Below are 19,305 nucleotides of genomic sequence, written 5' to 3' on the forward strand. Positions count from 1 at the left end.
CTACCCAATTCTTCTGCCTTAGAAGTGCTGAGATTAAAGATATACACTACCACATATGGCTTTTTACGTGGGCTCTGGGAATCAAACTCTGGTCTGCAGACTTTCTCAGCAAGAACCTTATCCTGAGCCATCTCGCTGGCCCTGAAATGATCCCGTCTATCCTACATAGTAGTGTCCACTCTAAAACCTACTTGTCTGATGCTGATATCACCAGTCTAGCTCTAGTTTGTATTAATATGGTGCATATTTGTGTGTGTGTGTGTGTGTGTGTGTGTGTGTGTGTGTGTGTGTGTGTAGACCAGCACATCTTTTCCTCTATCACACTCCACCTTATTTTTTGAGACTGGATCTCTCACTGAACCCGAAGTTTACCATTTCAGTTAGAATACCTGGCCAGGAAGTCTCCAGGGTATCTACTGTGTCCGCCTTGGCAGTGAGGTTACAGACACACAGTGGCATCCATTTTTATGTGAGCGATGGGAATCAGAATTCTGAGCCTGCTGGATAATGCTGGTGGTGGTGCATGCCTTTAATCGCAACACTTAGGAGCCAGAGCCAGAGGCAAGTGGATCTTTTGAGTTCAAGACCAGCGTGATCTGCACAGCAAGTTCCAGGACAGCCAGGGCTACTCAGAAAAACTGTCCTGAAAATGAACAGACAAACACCTCCACAAAAACCAGAATTCAGATCCTGGTGCCCGCACAATAAGCACTTTACCCACTGAGCCATCTCTCCAGCTTATCTTTTTGTTTGTTTTTGCTCTGAAATGAGATTCTATTTCAGAACCTGAGGCTAGAAGTGGTCTCAGTTAAAATAGGATTCTTCCAGACTGTATAGTAACTTCCTAATTCTCTATCCAATTTCATTTCTATTATTATTTATTTTATAATAATGCATGTTGTGCATCATCATGTATGTGCATCATCATGTATGTGCAGTGCTTATGAAGGCCAGAAGAAGGTGTCAGATCCTTTGGGACTGCAGTGACAGAGAGTTGTGAGCCACAGTGTGGGTGCTGGGAATCCAACCCAGGGTCTTTGCAAGAGAACCCAGCCATCGCCCTTAACCACTGAGGAGTCTCCAGTTCCCTCTTGGTCTAGGTTCTGTCTCTCTCTCTCGGACTGGCCTCACACAGGCTCCACACGCACTCCTGAGCTGTGGCCTTAGCCTCTCCCCTTTCCTGTGTTCTGAGACAAGTGTCACTGTATAGTTTGGTCAGCTCTTGAACTTGAGTTTTTCCTCCCTCAGCTTCCCATGCAGCTTGGAGTGTAGGCAGGCGCCAACCACTCTGCTCACCTTTCTTTCTTTCTTTCTTTCTTTCTTTCTTTCTTTCTTTCTTTCTTTCTTTCTTTCTTTCTTTCTCTCTCTCTCTCTCTCTCTCTCTCTCTCTCTTTCTTTCTTTCTATATATATGGTATTTATATATATATGGTATATATATATTCCATATATATATGGTATTTTCTTCATTTACATTTCAAATGCTACCCAAAAAGTCCCCCATACCCTCCCCCCCACCTTTCTTTTATTTGGTAGTTGGGTTGTTTGGATCAGATACCTTTAATAGAATAATTTGTAAGGCATAGTTTAAATATATCCTCTTTAGGAGTTGGAGAGCTAGCTCAGTGGTTAAAAGCTATTGTTTCTGTAGAGGATCCAGATTTGACTCCTAGGATCCACATGGAGGTTCACAACCATCTGTAACTCCAGTTTCGGGGATCTGAAGCTGCCTTCTAGCCTCTGGGGGTACAGAATGCATGTAGTGTACATACATACATTCAAGCTAAATAATAATACAGAGAATAAAAAGAAATCTTAAAAGTAATAAGTATATTATCGTTATAGTTCATGTCATCTGTATTCCACTGTTGCCGTGCAGAGCGCACTTGACTCTCACAGGAGCTAAGCACCCCACCTCTCCCCACCTCTCACCAGTCTCTTGCTTCCTTTCTCATTAGGTGCCAGCGCCATGCTGCCCAGATTCTCTTAACCCCAGACTTCTGAGCCAAATAAGGTACCCACTCTCACATATTTTGTCATAGCGATGCCAAGCAGACTAAAGTAGCTCCCCTGGGTTCCAGCCCCATTGTACATTCGTTCTGCAGCCCTCTGAGCCTTGCCTTAATCATTTAATCTTCCTCTCCTGGTTGGATGACCTGTGTGCTTTCCCTAGGCAGTACGTTGGGGTAATCATCATTGTGTTTGATGAAAGAGTTTCTGAACCAATAGACTGTGATGGCACACACCTTTAATCCCAGTGCTCAAGAAGCAGAGTCAGAAAGATATCTCTATGAATTGAAAATCAGCCTGGTCTGCATAGAGAATTCCGGGCCAGTCAAGACTACAGAGTAAGCTCCTGTTCTTAAGAAAATTCTTAAGAAAATATGTTTTTATTGTTTTCCATTTCTCAGAAATGATTATTGCATTTATTGCCTAATGTTAAATCCCACCTTGATATCCCTCCCTTCTTTCCTCCCTCCCACCCTCCCTCTCAGAAGCCTTGGTGTAATCATTTAATCTTTAGTCTCATTTGCTTATTAGACCCATGCTTTAGTTTTTAAAAAGTCAAGAGAACCAGAGCCAGGCATGATGGCTCGCGCCTTTAAAGCCCAGCACTTGGAGACGGAGGCAGGCAGGTGTTTGAGTTCATGTCTAGACTGACCTACAGAGGGAGTTCTAGGACATCACTGGCTAAGCTGACAAAACCTGTGAAAAATCAAAAGGGGAGGAACAGAGGGAGGGAGAGTCAAGGAATGGCTCAGTGGTTAAGAGCACCGACTGCTCTTCCAGAGGTCCAGAGTTCAATTCCCAGCAACCACATGGTGGCTCACAACCATCTCATGCCCTCTTCTGGTGTGTCTGAAGATAGCTATAGTGTACTCATATCAATCAATCAATCAATCAATCAATCTTTGAGCCGGGCGTGGTGGCACACACCTTTAATTCCAGCACTCGAGAGGCAGAGGCAGGAGGATTTCTGAGTTCGAGGCCAGCCTGGTCTACAGAGTGAGTTACAGGACAGCCAGAGCTATACAGAGAAACCCTGCCTCGAAAAAAACAAAAACAAAAAACAAACCAAAACAAACAAACAAAAAGCAGAAAAGTGGGCCTCAGGGAGAGAGGGTGAGCGGGAGAGGTGGGCTTCAGTGAGTTTACTCTCAGCTACACCTGGGTCTGAGGAGACACAAAATTTTCTACCTAGGTCTCCCCTCTTAGGACTTTGCTACCAAAGGTGCTAAAGTTATCTCTCCTCCTTAAGAGTAGAGACTTAAACGGACAGCTCTAGAACTCTAGCACCCTGAAGGCAAACTACTAAAGGTAGATTTTTATTAGACAAAAACTTTGCAACAGTAATTTTACGGATGCCTTATTATTATTTTACTGACATAGAACCCAAAACTCAGAAATGTTACATCAAGTCTCTGATGACTCAGCAGTGACTCAGTGGCAGGGATGGAACTCAGGGTCTTGCCATGCTCTCAGCTTCTACAAGGCACTCGGCTCTGTGATGCCTCTCTAGACGTAGGCATCCCTGCTGTGATGCCTCTCTAGACGTAGGCATCCCTGCTGTGATGCCTCTCTAGACGTAGGCATCCCTGCTGAAAGGACAGCTATAGACCTGAAGCATTTGTGCTCATCCACCCTGAATTAAGGGTTCCCACATCAAAATGGAAGATGTCTATGAAAGCACTAAGTATTATCATATACATACCTGCTCTGTGTCACATGAGCAATGCTTCAGAAATTGGTGCTGGGTGATATCATAAAATATTCTGTGCAGTTTGACACCAAATTCCTGTGTGTCAGCTGCCTACAATAGTAAAAAACGGAGATGCTGAATTCACTGGGGACCCAAGGGAAGTGCTGTAGAGGCAAGAACTGTGACTTCTTTACTGTGCTCAGTTATCTCTCTGGGAGCTTGGAAGGCAGAGAAGGGCCTGAGATGCTTGGCATGTGAGACCCATGTCTTCCCACCTAAGCAAGATTCTTCTCCCAAGACCTTTGTCTACAGCAGACGAATATTGCAGAGATCCCTCTGTCTCATGACTGGGTTGAAAGGATTCTCTTCTTTGAGATGAGTGAGAAAGCAGCCATCCCATTGAGCAGTGAGGCTGAGGAAGGGGTGGGAAGTGTCTGATGAGCCCTTGGGGAGAAGAGAACCAGAGAGCACAGTCCCCACCCAGGAGACTGAGTTCATCAATGCGCTCAGCCTTGGATGCCTTAGTACAGAACTGTAGACATCCGTTAAAGGACGTGAGGATCCTGCTAAAACCATGTGCTAAGTTAGAGAAAGATTTGTCTTTAGGTGTTTTTGCATGTTGGAAGCTGTGTGTGTGCAGGTTCCTGAGAGCCTAGAAGAGGCATTAATGTCCTGGAGCCAATAGTGAGCTACTTGATGTGGATTCATGGAACTAAATGTGGATCCTCCGGAAGAGTAGCACATTATCTTATGACAGCTGAGCCATTTCTCCAGCTCCTACATATTAATTTTATAGATGAGAAATTGAAATTCAGAAAGAAGTGGCCCCTTAAGATCAGGTAGGACAAAAGCCAGGGCCACTTCTTCCTACCCCATCATCCGCACACACAAAGGTGAAGCGATGACTGAAGGTTCTTACTTGCTTATAAAGGCAAGGTTTCTGTGCTACTAAAGTACTTTTTTCTAGGAAACAGTTTTAGACAAAATAAGATATCACAATTAAAGTATTAATTGAAGCACTATTTACATACAGCAATAAATTACCAGTGTAAAAGCCCAACACTAGAGGAATGAATTATTAAATTAGATTAAGTAATAAAGTACACTATTTATTAACAAAATCAAATTCTATCTTTGTTGAAATTGGTAAAATTCAATTTTATACACAAAAATATAATTTCCTGGTTTCAACTATGTAATATGAGATGTGAAAAAATTAAAATTGTAGTAATAGAAATTAGTACTTAAGTTTTTCTATGTGACATATTATCTTTTAAGAAAAAAGTACATAGAGATGAAGCAACAGCCAGACATTGGAAGCAGAGACAGGTGGTGCTCTGTGAGTTCAAGACCAGTTCCAGAACACGGAAAGATTGTCTCAGGAAAAAAAAAAAAAAAGGAAAGAGAGAGAAACAAATAGGGAATCTGTTATCTACTGGCAATGTCTGTTATCTACTGGCAATGTCTGTGGTCTATGGGCAATCCCAACTGGTTACCATAAGGAAGAAGGAAGACTAACCTGCACTGAGAACCCATCACCCATAACCTGCTTTCAGGCGTGGCCTCTTTGGCCACCACAATCCATGTTCATGCACTAAGGGGTTTACAAATGCTACAAATGTACTTGTGACAGCTTTGTGTGAAGACCCTTCTTAACTATGGGTGGAACTGTTTTCTAGGCAGGAGATCATGAACTGTATAAAACATAGGATGGAGTAGAGATCTGGCATGCATGTATACATCCATTGCTCTGTGTCTTAGAGTTTCTATTGCTGTGGTAAAACACCATGATCAAAAGCAATCTGGGGAGGAAAGAGTTTATTCCATCTCTCAACTCTCAGGTAACACTCCATCACTGAGGGAAGCCAGGGTAGGAACTCAAGGCAGGGATGTGAAGGCAGAAACTGAAGCAGAAGCCACAGAAGGATGCTGCTTCCTTACTTCCCATGGCTTGTTCAGTCGGCTTTCTTATATACCCCAGGACCACCTGCCTAGGGATAGCGCCATCCCACTACATCAACCATTAATCAAGAAAATGTGCCAGGCATGGTGGCACACGCCTTTAATCCCAGCACTTGGGAGGCAGAGGCAGGCGGATTTCTGAGTTCGAGGCCAGCCTGGTCTACAGAGTGAGTTCCAGGACAGCCAGGGCTACACAGAGAAACCCTGTCTCGAAAGACAAGACAAGACAAGGGAAGGTGAGATGGCTCAGTGGGTAAGAGCACCCGACTGCTCTTCCGAAGGTCTGGAGTTCAAATCCCAGCAATCACATGGTGGCTCACAACCATCTGTAACAAGATCTGACGCCTTCTTCTGGAGTATCTGAAGATAGCTACAGTGTACTTACATATAATAAATAAATAAATCTTAAAAAAAAGAAAGGAAGAAAGAAGGAAAGAAAGAAAGAGCCCCCCAGGCTAGCCCACCAAGCTGATCATTTTCTCAGCTGAGGCTCCTTCTCTTAGGTGACTCTAACTTCCGTCAAGCTGACCAAACACTAGCCAGCATACTGTATTACTATGACTACAAATGTGATATGATCAGTTGCTTCAAACCCTTGCTGTCCTGACTTCCATGATGAATTGAGTGGAAATAAGCCCTTCTCCCTTAAATTGCTCTGTCAGAATATTTTCACACAACAATATTAGAAACCATGACATGCCTGCACAGTTGAGTTCTGGTAAGGGTCCTCTTCAGGGACTTTCCCGATCTTTTTCTGCATCGTCATACTGCAGAAGGGTCAAGGCTTTCTCTGGAGACACATTTTGTTCTAATTTACTGGGTGGGGTGCCAAGACATACATGTAGAGGACAGAGCACAGTCTGTGGGAGTCTGTTTTCTCTATCCCTCATGTAGCTACCGATGATCACAGTAAGGTTGTCAGGCTTGGCAGCAACTCTGCCCACTACCATCTTAGCAGCTCAGGAGGCCACTTAATTAGGAACTAATCCTTTGTGAGGTATTCTCCAGAGAAGACTGCTCAGATATGGGTTCAAGCCAATTAAAAGTCATTATTAGCCAGATGGCAACTGCAGTGGGTGTTCAGGACCCCAGTGTAGCACCATGCCTTTCTCTGGGTGAATACAAAAATGATGTCCTGAGTTTCATCCTTCAGGTAACAAGAACAGTTAGCCAGAAGCAGGACTACAGATGTAAAAACCAAGGCTGATACATTAAGAGACTGTCCCAGAACTAGGGACTTGGATGGACTAGGGCTTCGTTTTAGTTTTGGTAGGTGCTGCTGTCTATGTGCTGAGTTTTACAGCCTGAATGGTACTTCCATCATGGAGTCAGTTGTGCTTAAGGTCTTAGAGCCTGCTCAGGTGTGGGGCCCTGATACAATCCCATTTGTCTCAGCTGTCAGAGAACCAAACAGCCAAATGAAGAGCACAACTTAAAGCTCTTTTAAAAGTTTCCAGCTGGGCGTGGTGGCACACGCCTTTAATCCCAGCATTCAGAGGCAGGCGGATTTCTGAGTTCGAGGCCAGCCTGGTCTACAAAGTGAGCTCCAGGACAGCCAGGGCTATACAGAGAAACCCTGTCTCAAAAACAAAAACAAAACAAAACAAAAAAAAAGTTTCCTGTAGGGCACACATCTTTAATCCCAGCACTTGTGATACAGAGGCAAAAAATATCTGTAAGTTCAAGGCCAGCCTGGTCTCCATAGTGAGTTCCAGGACAGGTCAGGACCTCATAGAGAGACCCTATTTAAAAACAACCAAAACCAAAACTGGTTTACTCTCTCTGTCTCTCTCTGTGTGTCTCTGTCTCTCTGTGTCTGTCTCTCTGTCTCTCTGTCTCTCTGTCTCTGTCTCTCTGTCTCTGTCTCTCTCTCTCTCTCTGTGTGTGTGTGTGTGTGTGTGTGTGTGTGTGTGTGTGTGTGTGTGTTATGGGATCCAGGTAGCAAACTCCAGTCAGGTACAATCAGGTTTGGCAGCAAGTGCCTCTACCTGAGATACCATGACAGCTCCAAAAACTTTCAAGTATCTTGAGCCGTTGAGCTGGGTATGGTAGCCAAGAACATCATGTTGAGGGCTAGGATTTCAACATATGATGTTGGGAATGATACAAATATTCAGACTGTAGTATATATTTAGCCCCTAATCTATGAGGAGCTCATATTTGCCCTCAACTTTTAAACAAATTTCAGAGAAGTTAAACATGGGCCTAATTCCATATAGCAAGTAAACAAGTCCAGAACTGACTGACCCCAACTCCGATTCCAATTTATGTCACTCACTCCATTTTGTCACATAAACAAGTTGCTGTGTCTGCTCACTTATTTCTAGTGTATTGTGTCACTGTGGGATGGAGAAGCATTCTTCAAGGAACTGGGAACCAAGGATCTAATTCTAGTTCTCTCAGATAGTTGTGTGCGTAACCTAAAGAAAGTGTAACTCTTAAGTAACTTTTCTCATTTATAAAAATGATATATATACAGTTATTCTTCAACAAATTATTTTTTTCTGAGACAGGGTTTCTCTGTGTAGCTTTGACTATCCTGGGACTCAATCTGTAAACCAGGCTGGCCTCAAACTCAGAAATGTGCCTGCCTTTGCCTCCCGAGTGCTGGGTCTAAGAGCATGCGCCACTGCACCCAGATTAGACATTTTTGTGTATGGGTGTTTGGCTTGCATGCATTTCTGGGTACCACATGTATGCTTGGTGCCTACGGAGGCCAGAAGAAGGTGTCCGATGCCCTGGACCTGGAGTTACAGATGGTAATTAGCTGCCATGTGGGAGCTGGGCATTGAACATCTGGGAGAGCAGCTCTTAACTGCTGAGCCACCTCTCTAGCCCCAACAAATACTTCTGAAGGCACCTGGTACTCAGTAGGATCACACTGGAAGTGTTCAGCACTGTATGTTATGTTGTAAAGCCTGCTGCAGAGTGCCCCATCTTCTAACCTCAAGAGCCTGGAGGCATGTCTTCCTGAAGCTGCTGCGGGTGCTTCCAGTCAACACACTCATGATGGAGTTCACAGCCACAGAGAGGGAGGCCTGCAGTCTCTGTTGAGTCTGGAGTAAGGGGAAACCGTGTTAGCCACAGAGTGCAGGCTCCGAGAATGCCAAAGGGGTGAAGATTCTACTCAAGGCAGTGACTAGACAGTGTCACCACTGATACTTAATAAGATGATGGCATGACCTTGATTTCTATTGTTTTACAACTCAAAACGTTCTGTTCTTTCATAGAGATAGCATAACAACATAGACATACTAAGAAAAGACAGCACTGGGTAGGGACTGGGAAATGTAGCTCAGTTGATAGAGTGCTTGCCTAGCGTTCATGAGGCCCTGAGCTCAAGCCCCAGCACAGAATAAACCAGGGATGGCGCATATACCTGTAATCCCAGAACTGTGGAAGTAGAGGCAGGAGGATCACAAAGAAGGTCAAGATCATTGTCCACGAAGAGTTTGAAGCTAGCTGAGACTATGCTAGTCTGTTTCCCAAACAAGACAGTAAGACATAGTTGGCACTGGATATGGCTCACAGTTATGAGCAAGTGCCGCTCTTACAGAGGGTCAGTTCCAAGCATCCATGTCAGACAACCCACAGCCACCTAGCTCCAGTGGCCTCTATGAGTACCCGCGCACACAAGCACCTAATTAAAAATACTTTAATGGCACAAGCCAGCTAGGAAAGATGATGGCAAGCGAGTTTCCTGGAGATGGCCCACCAGTCGGCATGGCTGCAAGGGGTGCACTCTAGTGAGGCGTAGCCCCAGAGACTTGGTCCCAGGATTGCTTCTTGGGGCTGATGTGCTTTCTCAGCTTGTCTTTGCCATAGTCCTCATTTATGTGGCTTGGTGTGAGTGGACACCAGGAGACCCTCACTGCCTGTAGCCTGGTGTGATTACTTCCTGGGTGATGGCCCACTCTGTTGGGCAAGCTTCCTGCAGATTAACATGAAGATGACCTTTCATATAATAATGCTATTTAGATGTACTGATGACCTTATAGAATTTCTAATTCGATTCAAATAATTTTAAGAAGAAACTTTAAGGGGATTTTAGTTATTTTGATAGAAAGGTATAATAAAGTTAGAATCAAGAATAGAAGTGCCCTCCTCAGACAATAGTGAGTAAAGACTGCATAATAAGGAGGGCAATGAACTTTCATAAATTACACTAAGAAGGGAAACAGGGTTGGGACAGATGTGTGATCAAGGAAAAACATTCATTCTAGATGAGATCCAAAAATGAAGCCACAGGTGTGCACTATGATAAAACAAGGCCACATGAAACTGTTCCTTTGAACTTATCATGAGCTTATAGAATGAGACACTGCTTTGAACTTAATATTGACAACCTTCTTTAACTCCCTTTTGTGTAACATTTATCTGTGAGGTAATTTCATAAAGAACTTTTGCCTAAGAAGGTATAAAAAGGCTGAGAGAAAAAACAAAGTGTGACTGTTGGGGCCCTGCTCCACCCACCAAATGTATATATGTGTATATATGTGTGTCTCTATATATGTATATATGCCTGTCTGTATGTACAACATATATATGTACATATGTTTGTGTCTACATACATGTGTATGTATATAAATATGCATGTGCACTTGTGAAACTGATGAAACAAGTGGTCAGGCCCAGCCACTGTGCGTGTGCGTGTGCGTGCATGATTTTCTCTCTATCCTTTTCTTTCTCGCTGGCCTCTTAAGAGTTACAAGAGTTCAGCCGGGCGTGGTGGCACACGCCTTTATTCCCAACACTCGGGAGGCAGAGACAGGCAGATCTCTGAGTTCAAGGCTAACCTGGCCTACAGAGTGAGTTCCAGGACAGCCAAGGCTACACAGAGAAACCCTGTCTCAAAAAAAAAAAACAAACAAAACAAAACAAACAAAACAAAGTTCCAAGAGTTCAGAGTTTCTTGCCTGGCAGTCTTGTCGGCCCCAGACACTAAGTTCTGTCCATCAGCAGTGCTGACCCTGACACCCCTCCCCCAACTGCTGTTAGCACTACCCAATCATCTCAATGCTTCCTTCAGTTACCTGGAGGTCGGGGCTGGCCTTTAGCACAGTAAATTGACGTTTGTTGCTTGCCTGTTTCTATGTAGTGAGACAGGCTCTCACTGTGGAGCCCAGGCTGGTCTCGACTTCAGAGGTTCACTCGCTTGCATCTCCTGAGGGCCGGGATTAAAGGTGTGTGGCACTACACAGGGCTTTGATTCGTTTTCATTTTATGGATCTGGGTCATCTTACAGGAATTATTTGTGTACCACATTTGTGGCCAGCAGAAGCCAGCAGAGGGCGTTAGATGCCCTAGAACTAGACTTACAGACAGTTGTGAGCTGCCTGCCTTGTGGGTGGTAGGAATCAAAACGGCTCTTCTGGAAGAGCAGCCAATGCTCTTAACTGTGGAACCATTTTCTCAGCTCTAAAAATAAATCTTAAAAAACAAAATAAAAAGCCGGGCGTGGTAGCGCACGCCTTTAATCCCAGCACTTGGGAGGCAGAGGCAGGTAGATTTCTGAGAGTTTGAGGCCAGCCTGGTGTACAAATTGAGTTCCAGGACAGCCAGGGCTACACAGAGAAACCCTGTCTTGAAAAACCAAAATAAGTAAATAAATAAATAAATAATAAAAAAATAAAGCAAATGTTTACTTTTTTGTGTTAAACCTATTGTTTGAGTCTATGATATGTGCAGGTTTGCACATGTCACAGTGTACGTATGTTTGGAGGTCAAAGAATAACAAGTTGGTCCCCTCACTACACCTTTAGGAGGGTCCCTGGGATCAAATTCAGTTGGTCAGGCTAGTGTGGCAAGCGCTTTGCCAGCTGAGTCATCCCTGTGGCCCCTTACTCTGTGGCAGGGTCTCACACTATAGCCCTCTACAAGGGAGTTAAGAAATGTATTACCAAAAGTGCACAGATTGGAAGAACTCAGTCTGGGCACAGCAAGTGTGACATTATTAAAGAATTGGGAAAATGAGGGCAAAGGGTAATGTTTACTGAAACATCAGCTCCAGAATGCATGGGATCAAGATGCACAGAGAAGGAAAACATAGAGGAGATGGTGGCAAATGCCTTTAATCTCAGCACTTGGGAGGCAAAGGCAGGCGGATCTTTGAGTTCCAGGCTAGCCTGGTCTAGAGTGAGTTCTGGGACAGCCAGGGCTACACAGAGAACCCCTGTCTTGAAAAACCAACCAACAAACAAAACCAATGAAGCAAAGCATCAGAAAGAGGCACAGTTGCCATGTTTTTAGTGTTATTGCCGTTGCTATTCAAGCACAAACTGTCTGCTTGTAGCCTAAATGAAAGCTTAGCTCCCTGCCCAGGTGCAGTGCTTGCTAGGACCTCAGCAGAGGCAGAACAGGAAGAGGTACCAAGGGAAAGGAGGGTCCAAGGCCCCTGGACTATCCACACCCAGGCTGTCAATCTCTTGTTACCTTGGCATCATGGTGGTACAGCTGCCAGACCTGATCCACAGCTGACTGGATGGACTGCTGTACCGTGCTGCGGCTCTCCGAGAGGATGGCGCTGAGATGGGCTGTGAGCAGAGTGTGGAGTCCTGAGAGGATAAGAATGTTAGACCCCTGAGTGAGGATGACTACTGCTCACACGAAGTGACAGGACTGGAGCTGCGGTAATGCCTCCTGGAGGCAGCCACTTCTATTACCTCTCCACAAATAATTACTTTTTAGAGACAGCCCCTCTCAATTCCCATTTGCAAAAGCAAGCTGAGGAAAATTTAAGTGAGTTACATTGCTTTTGAAGAAACAAATGCTAATTCACGCAATGAACAATAATAGTGGTGTCTGCCAAAGTGGCATCCTCTTCCAAAGGAGAAGGAAGCCTCTTAGGGGAGTCTAGCCCTCCTCTATTCCTCTTAGGAGAGTCTAACCCTCTTCTATTCCTCTTAGGAGAGTCTAACCCTCTTCTATTCCTCTTAGGGGAGTCTAACCCTCTTCTATTCCTCTTAGGAGAGTCTAACCCTCTTCTATTCCTCTTAGGAGAGTCTAACCCTCTTCTATTCCCTCTAGGACATCACTGATAAGGGAGCCCCTGTTGTCCGCAGTGTGTCATTTTTTACGTGCTGTAGTAAAGAAAAGGCTAAAACGTACAAACATTATTTAAAGTGGAGCTAAGGTCGGGGATGCCACTCAGCTGAGCACTTGCCTAGCATGTGTAAGCAGCCTTGGGTTTGATCGCCAGCATCACATAAACTGGGCATAGCACATGTCTGTGATCCAGTACTTAGGGGATGGAGGCAGGAGGATAAGTGGTCTAAGGCATCCTCGGCTAAGCAGTGCATTTGAGGCTGCCTGGAGGCATGTGAGTTCCTGCCTCAAAACAAACTAAAAATAAGCAAACTGGGGATGATCTCAGACGAGGCGACCATAGCCACCCCTGCTTAGCATTACTCAGAGGCCGACGCGGGGCTGGAGAAGTGGCTCAGTAGTTAGGGGCTCTTGATCTTGCAGAGGACCAGGTTTGATTCTCAGCACACACATGGAGACTCATAGCATCTATAACTCCAGTTCCAGTGACTCTGACTTGGGAATGCTAAGCACTCATGTGGTACATATACAGACACACAGGCAAAACATTCATTCACATACTCACATACACACACACACACACACACACACACACACACACACACACACACACACACATATTTTAAAATAAAAGTTAGAAGGATCAATTACTATCACAGGGCACCACAAAGCTCTCCGGGGAGAGAAGGTTATCTTCGATTTTATAAAGGAATGTGCAACTAGCAGTAAGAGAGCGCAGGTTAAAGGTTTGTCACCAGTCAGTGACAATGAGGTAACTTCATTCACTGCACTTCATGCAGAAAACAGCATTTCTTATCTGCTCTCTCAGATATGTTGTCTAGATAAACTGAGATCATGCAAAAGGAAGTATTTTGATACACACATGCAGTGTTCAAAGTGGGGGAAAGTACTGCTGTTGTCATAGTGACGGAACACGTAGATTCTATTTTATATATGCTGGCCTCAAGAGGAACCCAAGAAATGAGAAGTTTTTGAAAGCATACATTTAATTAAAAAAAAAATTATTCCTAAAACTGTTCCCACCACCAGATGCTTCTGACGCTGTAGCAGAATAAGGAGTTAATCATGGAAGCTCCGTGACAAGGTGGGCGGGGGCCAGCGACTGATTTTAAAGACACAGGAACTCAGACTAAGGCTGCACAATCTGCTTCTAAAGCAAGGAGCTCTGGAGAAGGTGTCCAGGGCAGTAAGGAAGGCGGGGGAAAGACAAAGCAGACTCGCTGCCCTCGCGGTGCAGCCTGCAGAGGCTGCCCTAGCCCTGGAGGGCTTCCAGTAGGCTGCTTTACTTACTATGCAGCAGGAGAGGAATTTTAATTACTATTTTTAAAGATAAAAAAGTTATTTATGTTTATCTGCATGTATGCATGTATGTATACATACACACCTCGAGGTGCTGCAGAGGCCCGAAGATGGCATCAGATCCTGGAACTTGAGACAGCAGCTGCTGTGAGCCATTTTACTTAGGTGCTGGGCCTGACTCTCTGCTCCTCTGCAGGACTCACCTTGCTCTTAACCACAGAGCTATCTCTTCAGCCTGGCAGTGATTTTTGTTTTGAAACAAGGTTTTTTTTAATATTTATTTATTTATTATATCTAAGTACACTGTAGCTATCTTCAGACACACCAGAAGAGGGCATCAGATCTCATTACAGATGGTTGTGAGCCACCATATGGTTGCTGGGATTTGAACTCAGGACCTCTGGAAGAGAAATCAGTGCTCTTAACCACTGAGCCACCTCTCCAGCCCCGAAACAAGGTTTCACTATGTAACTCAGGCTAGCTTAGAACTAGCCAAGATGGCTTCAAACTCAAAGTGATCTACCTGCCTTTGTCTCCCAAATGTTGGGATTAAAAGCATGGGCCATGCTGGGTGATATACTTTAATAGAAAGCACTTTGGAGGCAGAGGCAGGAAGATCTGGAGTTCCAGGCCAGCCTGGTCTACAAAGTGAGTTCCAGGACAGCCAGGGCTATACAGAGAAACCCTGTCTCATAAAACAAACAACCCCCCAAACCAAACAACAACAATAAAAACAGTGTATAAGCCACCATACCTGGATTTTTATTTATTTATTATTGTTTTTTAGCAGTGATTGTTTAAATCTAAAAGTGAGTCTACTGAAGAGCTGCAGGCCTTCCGAGATATGCTAAATGGAAGTGTCTAAATGATCTTAGTATAACAAAAATGACAGGTAACGCTGCTTTAAAGACATCTGAGTTCTTTGAGTATGTTCAATAGACTCAGTGTCAAACTCAAATTATCATAGGGTTATCCTCTGGCAAGCATTTTACAATTCTAGAAAGTAACAGATCTTCAGTCTCAAGACAGCATTTGGCCTCCGAAGGGCCTTTGATATCACCTAATTTAACAGCTCATGTTAAAGACTGAAAAGGGAGGCTTGGCTGCTGTATGTGACTTGATTTTCAAACACCACTGAGGAAGCTAGAATCAGAGCTAAAAGGAAACCCAGCAGTTTTAATTATTCCCTGAGTCCTCTCTCCTGCTCTGCGCAGTAGTTTGTCTTTGTGTGCACATGCCCCAGAATCCTCACCAAATCCTCCTCGCTTGAGCCTCATAACCTGGCTCCCTTTTCTTTCCACTCTTTTGGCCTCAGTCAATGGAAGGAGGCACCAAAGAACAGCAGCTTCTCGGGGTTAAAGGCCTGAGCGCAGGAAAGCTGTGCTGCTCTCCCAGGGCGTGTAAGCACCAGGGAAGGAGCAAGAGCAGGAAGGCAGGTGGCAGGAAGGGTCAGTCTCATTCTGACAACCACGAGTAACCAGCACTAGTCATTGGCAGAGCTTCTGAGCTGGGTTATAAGTAGTCTTGTTTCACCCATGATGCAGTAGGAACCAATAGCACAGCAGGAAGAACACAAGGGCAGGGTTCTCCACGGCCCACAGAGAGTGGAACACTCCAAAGGAGGCTTACAAATGTCCTGAAGCATGTCTAGGCCCCAGTTCTTGTGACTTTCTTCCATTTAGGAATGTATTGATCAGCTCTTAAGATCCACTTCCTGGGATTCATTGGAGTAAAGTGAGTGACCAAAAGTCACTCAAAGACGTCCAAGTCTCACCACCTCTGTTCACCTGAAAAGCGTGTGAAAACGCACACCTCAAGCACTCTAGATTTTATAACAGTGCAAACGTAATGAATCATTCTTCACACAGGGAGCTGTGGGTCTTCAAATAACCCAGGCGATTCAGATACGCGTGTTCCGTGGCCCACAAACTGGAACCATCCCATTACCTGTGAGGAGGAAAACCTTTCTGATGACTCCCTGACTGCACCAGCACCGAGACAGGCCTCTTTCCTTGATCCATCTAGAAAGGCAATGCTGGTTCTTTACAGATTACATGGATTGGAACAGATGTCCACACCCTCTCTTTCTGCACCTAGTGCTTGCCACACCCAATCTGGCTGCTGCATTTTTCTACACATACCCCAGATTTTCGCTTGTTGTACTGGGACGTCACTTTGGAAATCCACAAATAGGAAAAGTAGCAGAGCTGGTCCCTGTGCGTTCATATTCTGAGACTGATTCCCCTCAGGCGACTCTGCTTTATAATTCACATCTGGAAGCACAGACTCTAGAGGAAAAGACAAAGACTAAGGTAAGTCCCGTACACACCAAGTGACCCAAGAACCGACATCTTGACCAAGAAGGAACCACCAGGTCTAAATAGAACACTCAGCCCCACTTCTGAATTTGTTTCTCCACCCACACGATGGCAACAAATAGAGTTCCATGCAGAATATCAACATAGCCAGGCACGTGCAATGCACAGGAAATAGCATCCGTGTGCATTTACTGTGGAAGTATTACACAACAAATTCATTTATTTCTTGTGTAATGTTTTCGTTTCCTTGAGAAAGGATCTCACTAGGTAGCCCTGGGTGGCCTGAAGCTTGTTGTGTAGACCAGACTGGCTTTGAACTCACAGAATTTACCTATCTCTGCCTCCTGAGTCCTGGATCAAAGGCATGCACCACCACACCTGGCCTCTTGCACACCTTTCTAAGGCGAGTCTGGCTAGTAAGAGGCCCAGGTCAGATTTAAACTTAAGTACTGATATTCCAGGTAAGTTGTGCTACATGCCAGGTGCCATGTTAAATTCCTTGTATGTCCTATCTGAAGATTTAGACTTCATAACTTTCTTGAGTAAGACCTATTCTTACCTTTTACAAATAAGAAAAGGGGCAGTCAGCTTAAATACCATGTCCAACCTGAGCCTGTGACTTGGTAGAACTGAGTGGTAGACCCTGCCAGATCAACTCCAAATCTGTACTTTTAAGTTCTAGCTGCACCTTTTAAAGTCCCACAGGGCAGCCCCGTACCGAGGTGCATGGGGAGCAGTGTCTCCCTGTGGACCCTAGTTCTGTCCTTTAAGAAACAAAGGGGAGCAAGGGAGATTACAGCGAGTTGAGGACAGCCTAGGCTACACAATTTAACACACTGTCTCAAAAAGCAAAAGAAGAAATGATTGAGAGAAATGAGGGGGTGTTTCCTGTATTATTCATTTAAAACACTAATGGACCAAAGTTGAGACTCAGTGAACTGTAGAAACAATGGAAATCAATACAGCCAGAGAATAAAAAGTGGCCCCTGACAGTGGTGCCAGACTACACATGCCTTTAATTTAATCCCAGCACTCACTTGGGAGGCAGAGGCAGGAGGATCTCTACAGGTTCGAGGCCAATATGGTCTACAGAGTGAGTTCCAGGAAATCCAGCGGGAACCCCCATCTCAAAAAATGCCCAAACAAACAAACAAACACAAAAAGAAACAAGGAAAAAAAGAAAAAGAAAGGGGAAGGGGAGATGTAGTTCGGTAGCTCAGATGGTAGGGTGTTGCCTAACATATATGAAACTCTGGGTTCAATCCCACCCAGCACTGCATAAACCAGGCATAGTGAGACATGTCTGTAACCCAGCACTTAAAAGGTAGTAGAAGAAGAAGGATTAGAAGTTCAAGGCCACTCTTGGCTTCATATCAAGTTGGGGCCAACCTAGTCTATAATAAGATTCAATTTCAATTTTAAAAAAATTCTATTTAGAACCCATGACAACTCACATTAGGACTGAAAATAATTTCCTCTCAAAACTACTTACTACTGGACTTCCCCAGGCTGCTTCCTCTCTCCTGTCCTCTGGGTAGTGTTTCAGAGAAGCTCCTCTAGAGGCTGGCTTCTTAGATTATCCTAGAGATGCTGCCTTATCCAAGGTGCAGCAACTTTCTCATACTAGTGGGAATCTTAGAATACCACTTTCTCGACTGGCCATTTTCCATAGGGCCCAAAGAGTCAAACTGCGAACTGTAAGCCTCCAAGACCTTCGCCATGGCTGCAGCCCACTCCTCAGTTGTATTCACTGGTCCAGTCATTAACCATCCAATTTCTAGTAAGTATGCAGTTTTAGTACAACTTACCCCAAATTAACATGGCCAGACCCTACATGATACCACGGCCAGCTTTCTAGGTTTAAGATATTAAGCTGGCATTTGTGTTACATTTAATTTCTTCTGAGTAGTTCTCTGTGTATTAGCACCCATTTCAATAGGAATCATTTCTCTTCCATGTACAGAAGAGTGGTTGCTCACAAACAAGTGAAAGTATGGCAGAAACCTTCGGAGAAAGTCCCCAGGAAAAGTGCGAGAAATAGAGGCACCAGCGGAAGTGAGAGAACAAGGGTCAGACTGCACTGGACAAGCAGGCTCTGCCTAAGTTTTACTGTGGACACTGCCTGACTCTACATGGACTCCCCAATGTGGTCAGATCCTATCCTATTGTCAGGCCAGCATATTGCAGGGCCCTCTTTTCACATATGTCTGCTATTTACATTCATTTCTCTAACTCCTTAGGTTTCTAAGTTTTGGTACAAAATACAGATACATACGTGTATCCAAATTGAGATCCAAATTGGGCACCATAAACAAATTGTATTTCTTCCAGTCAATGAAATAAGAGGTATCTCTGAAGACAGCTGTACTTGGCTGATCCTGATCTGATGATAGCAGAGGCAGACCCAAAGGTCCATATAGAAATATGTATGGCTGTTAAAGAAAACTGTCAAACTTTTCTTTCAACTGTATACTCTCTTGTATAAAACTTATATCCTGACCTAGTTCACACTCCCAGGAATATACACATATGCTAGACAATTGCATGTTTAGGTTTTTTCCACTCCAAAGACAGGTATAGTGCACCTGAGATTTACTGGGAGCCTCAGATCTCTGTAGGAAGTTAATGAATGTGGGCTACATCTAGAACACTGGGACAATTTATTGATTCCTCTTACCATCTGATCATAGATCCGAGTGGCACCACAGGCTAAATGCTAGGTTCTGGAGGTATGAAGATGAGTACCCAGATTCAGTATCTATGCTCAAGTTTTACCTTATTTTAGTATGTGGGACAATAAAACCTAGCAAGTTTCAATATAAGATGCTGCAGGCCTGGGCAGAACTACACAGGAGTATTTTCCAGAAAGTAATTGAGAAACTTCTCTCACTCTATCCATACCTATTCTTCAGCCCAAACAAAGGCCCTGAAAAGAATGACTCCCCTCTAGACTTGCTTTCTT

General features: G+C 44.4%; 1 protein-coding gene across 7 annotated transcripts in view; it reads right to left on the reverse strand.

Annotated features, from left to right (window-relative positions):
• The window catches only part of Gm960 (predicted gene 960), a 72,980-nt gene that overhangs the window by 7,773 nt on the left and 45,902 nt on the right, over positions 1 to 19,305 (reverse strand). For 3 of the 7 annotated variants that reach the window (XM_011248634.3, XM_011248635.3, NM_001033447.3), the window contains exons 9-13: positions 18,619 to 18,769; positions 16,167 to 16,313; positions 12,094 to 12,215; positions 8,607 to 8,717; positions 3,712 to 3,810 (exon numbers count right to left, since the gene is read on the reverse strand). In XM_011248634.3, coding sequence (XP_011246936.1) covers positions 3,712 to 3,810; positions 8,607 to 8,717; positions 12,094 to 12,215; positions 16,167 to 16,313; positions 18,619 to 18,769 — 630 coding nt within the window. The remainder of the gene's footprint in view (positions 1 to 3,711; positions 3,811 to 8,606; positions 8,718 to 12,093; positions 12,216 to 16,166; positions 16,314 to 18,618; positions 18,770 to 19,305) is intronic. The other 4 variants (XM_011248638.3, XM_011248639.3, XM_011248637.3 and 1 more) reach the window with 3 other exon arrangements.

This window comes from Mus musculus, chromosome 19 (assembly GCF_000001635.26).
Source record: "Mus musculus strain C57BL/6J chromosome 19, GRCm38.p6 C57BL/6J".
In the NCBI taxonomy this organism is placed as follows: Eukaryota; Metazoa; Chordata; class Mammalia; order Rodentia; family Muridae; genus Mus; species Mus musculus.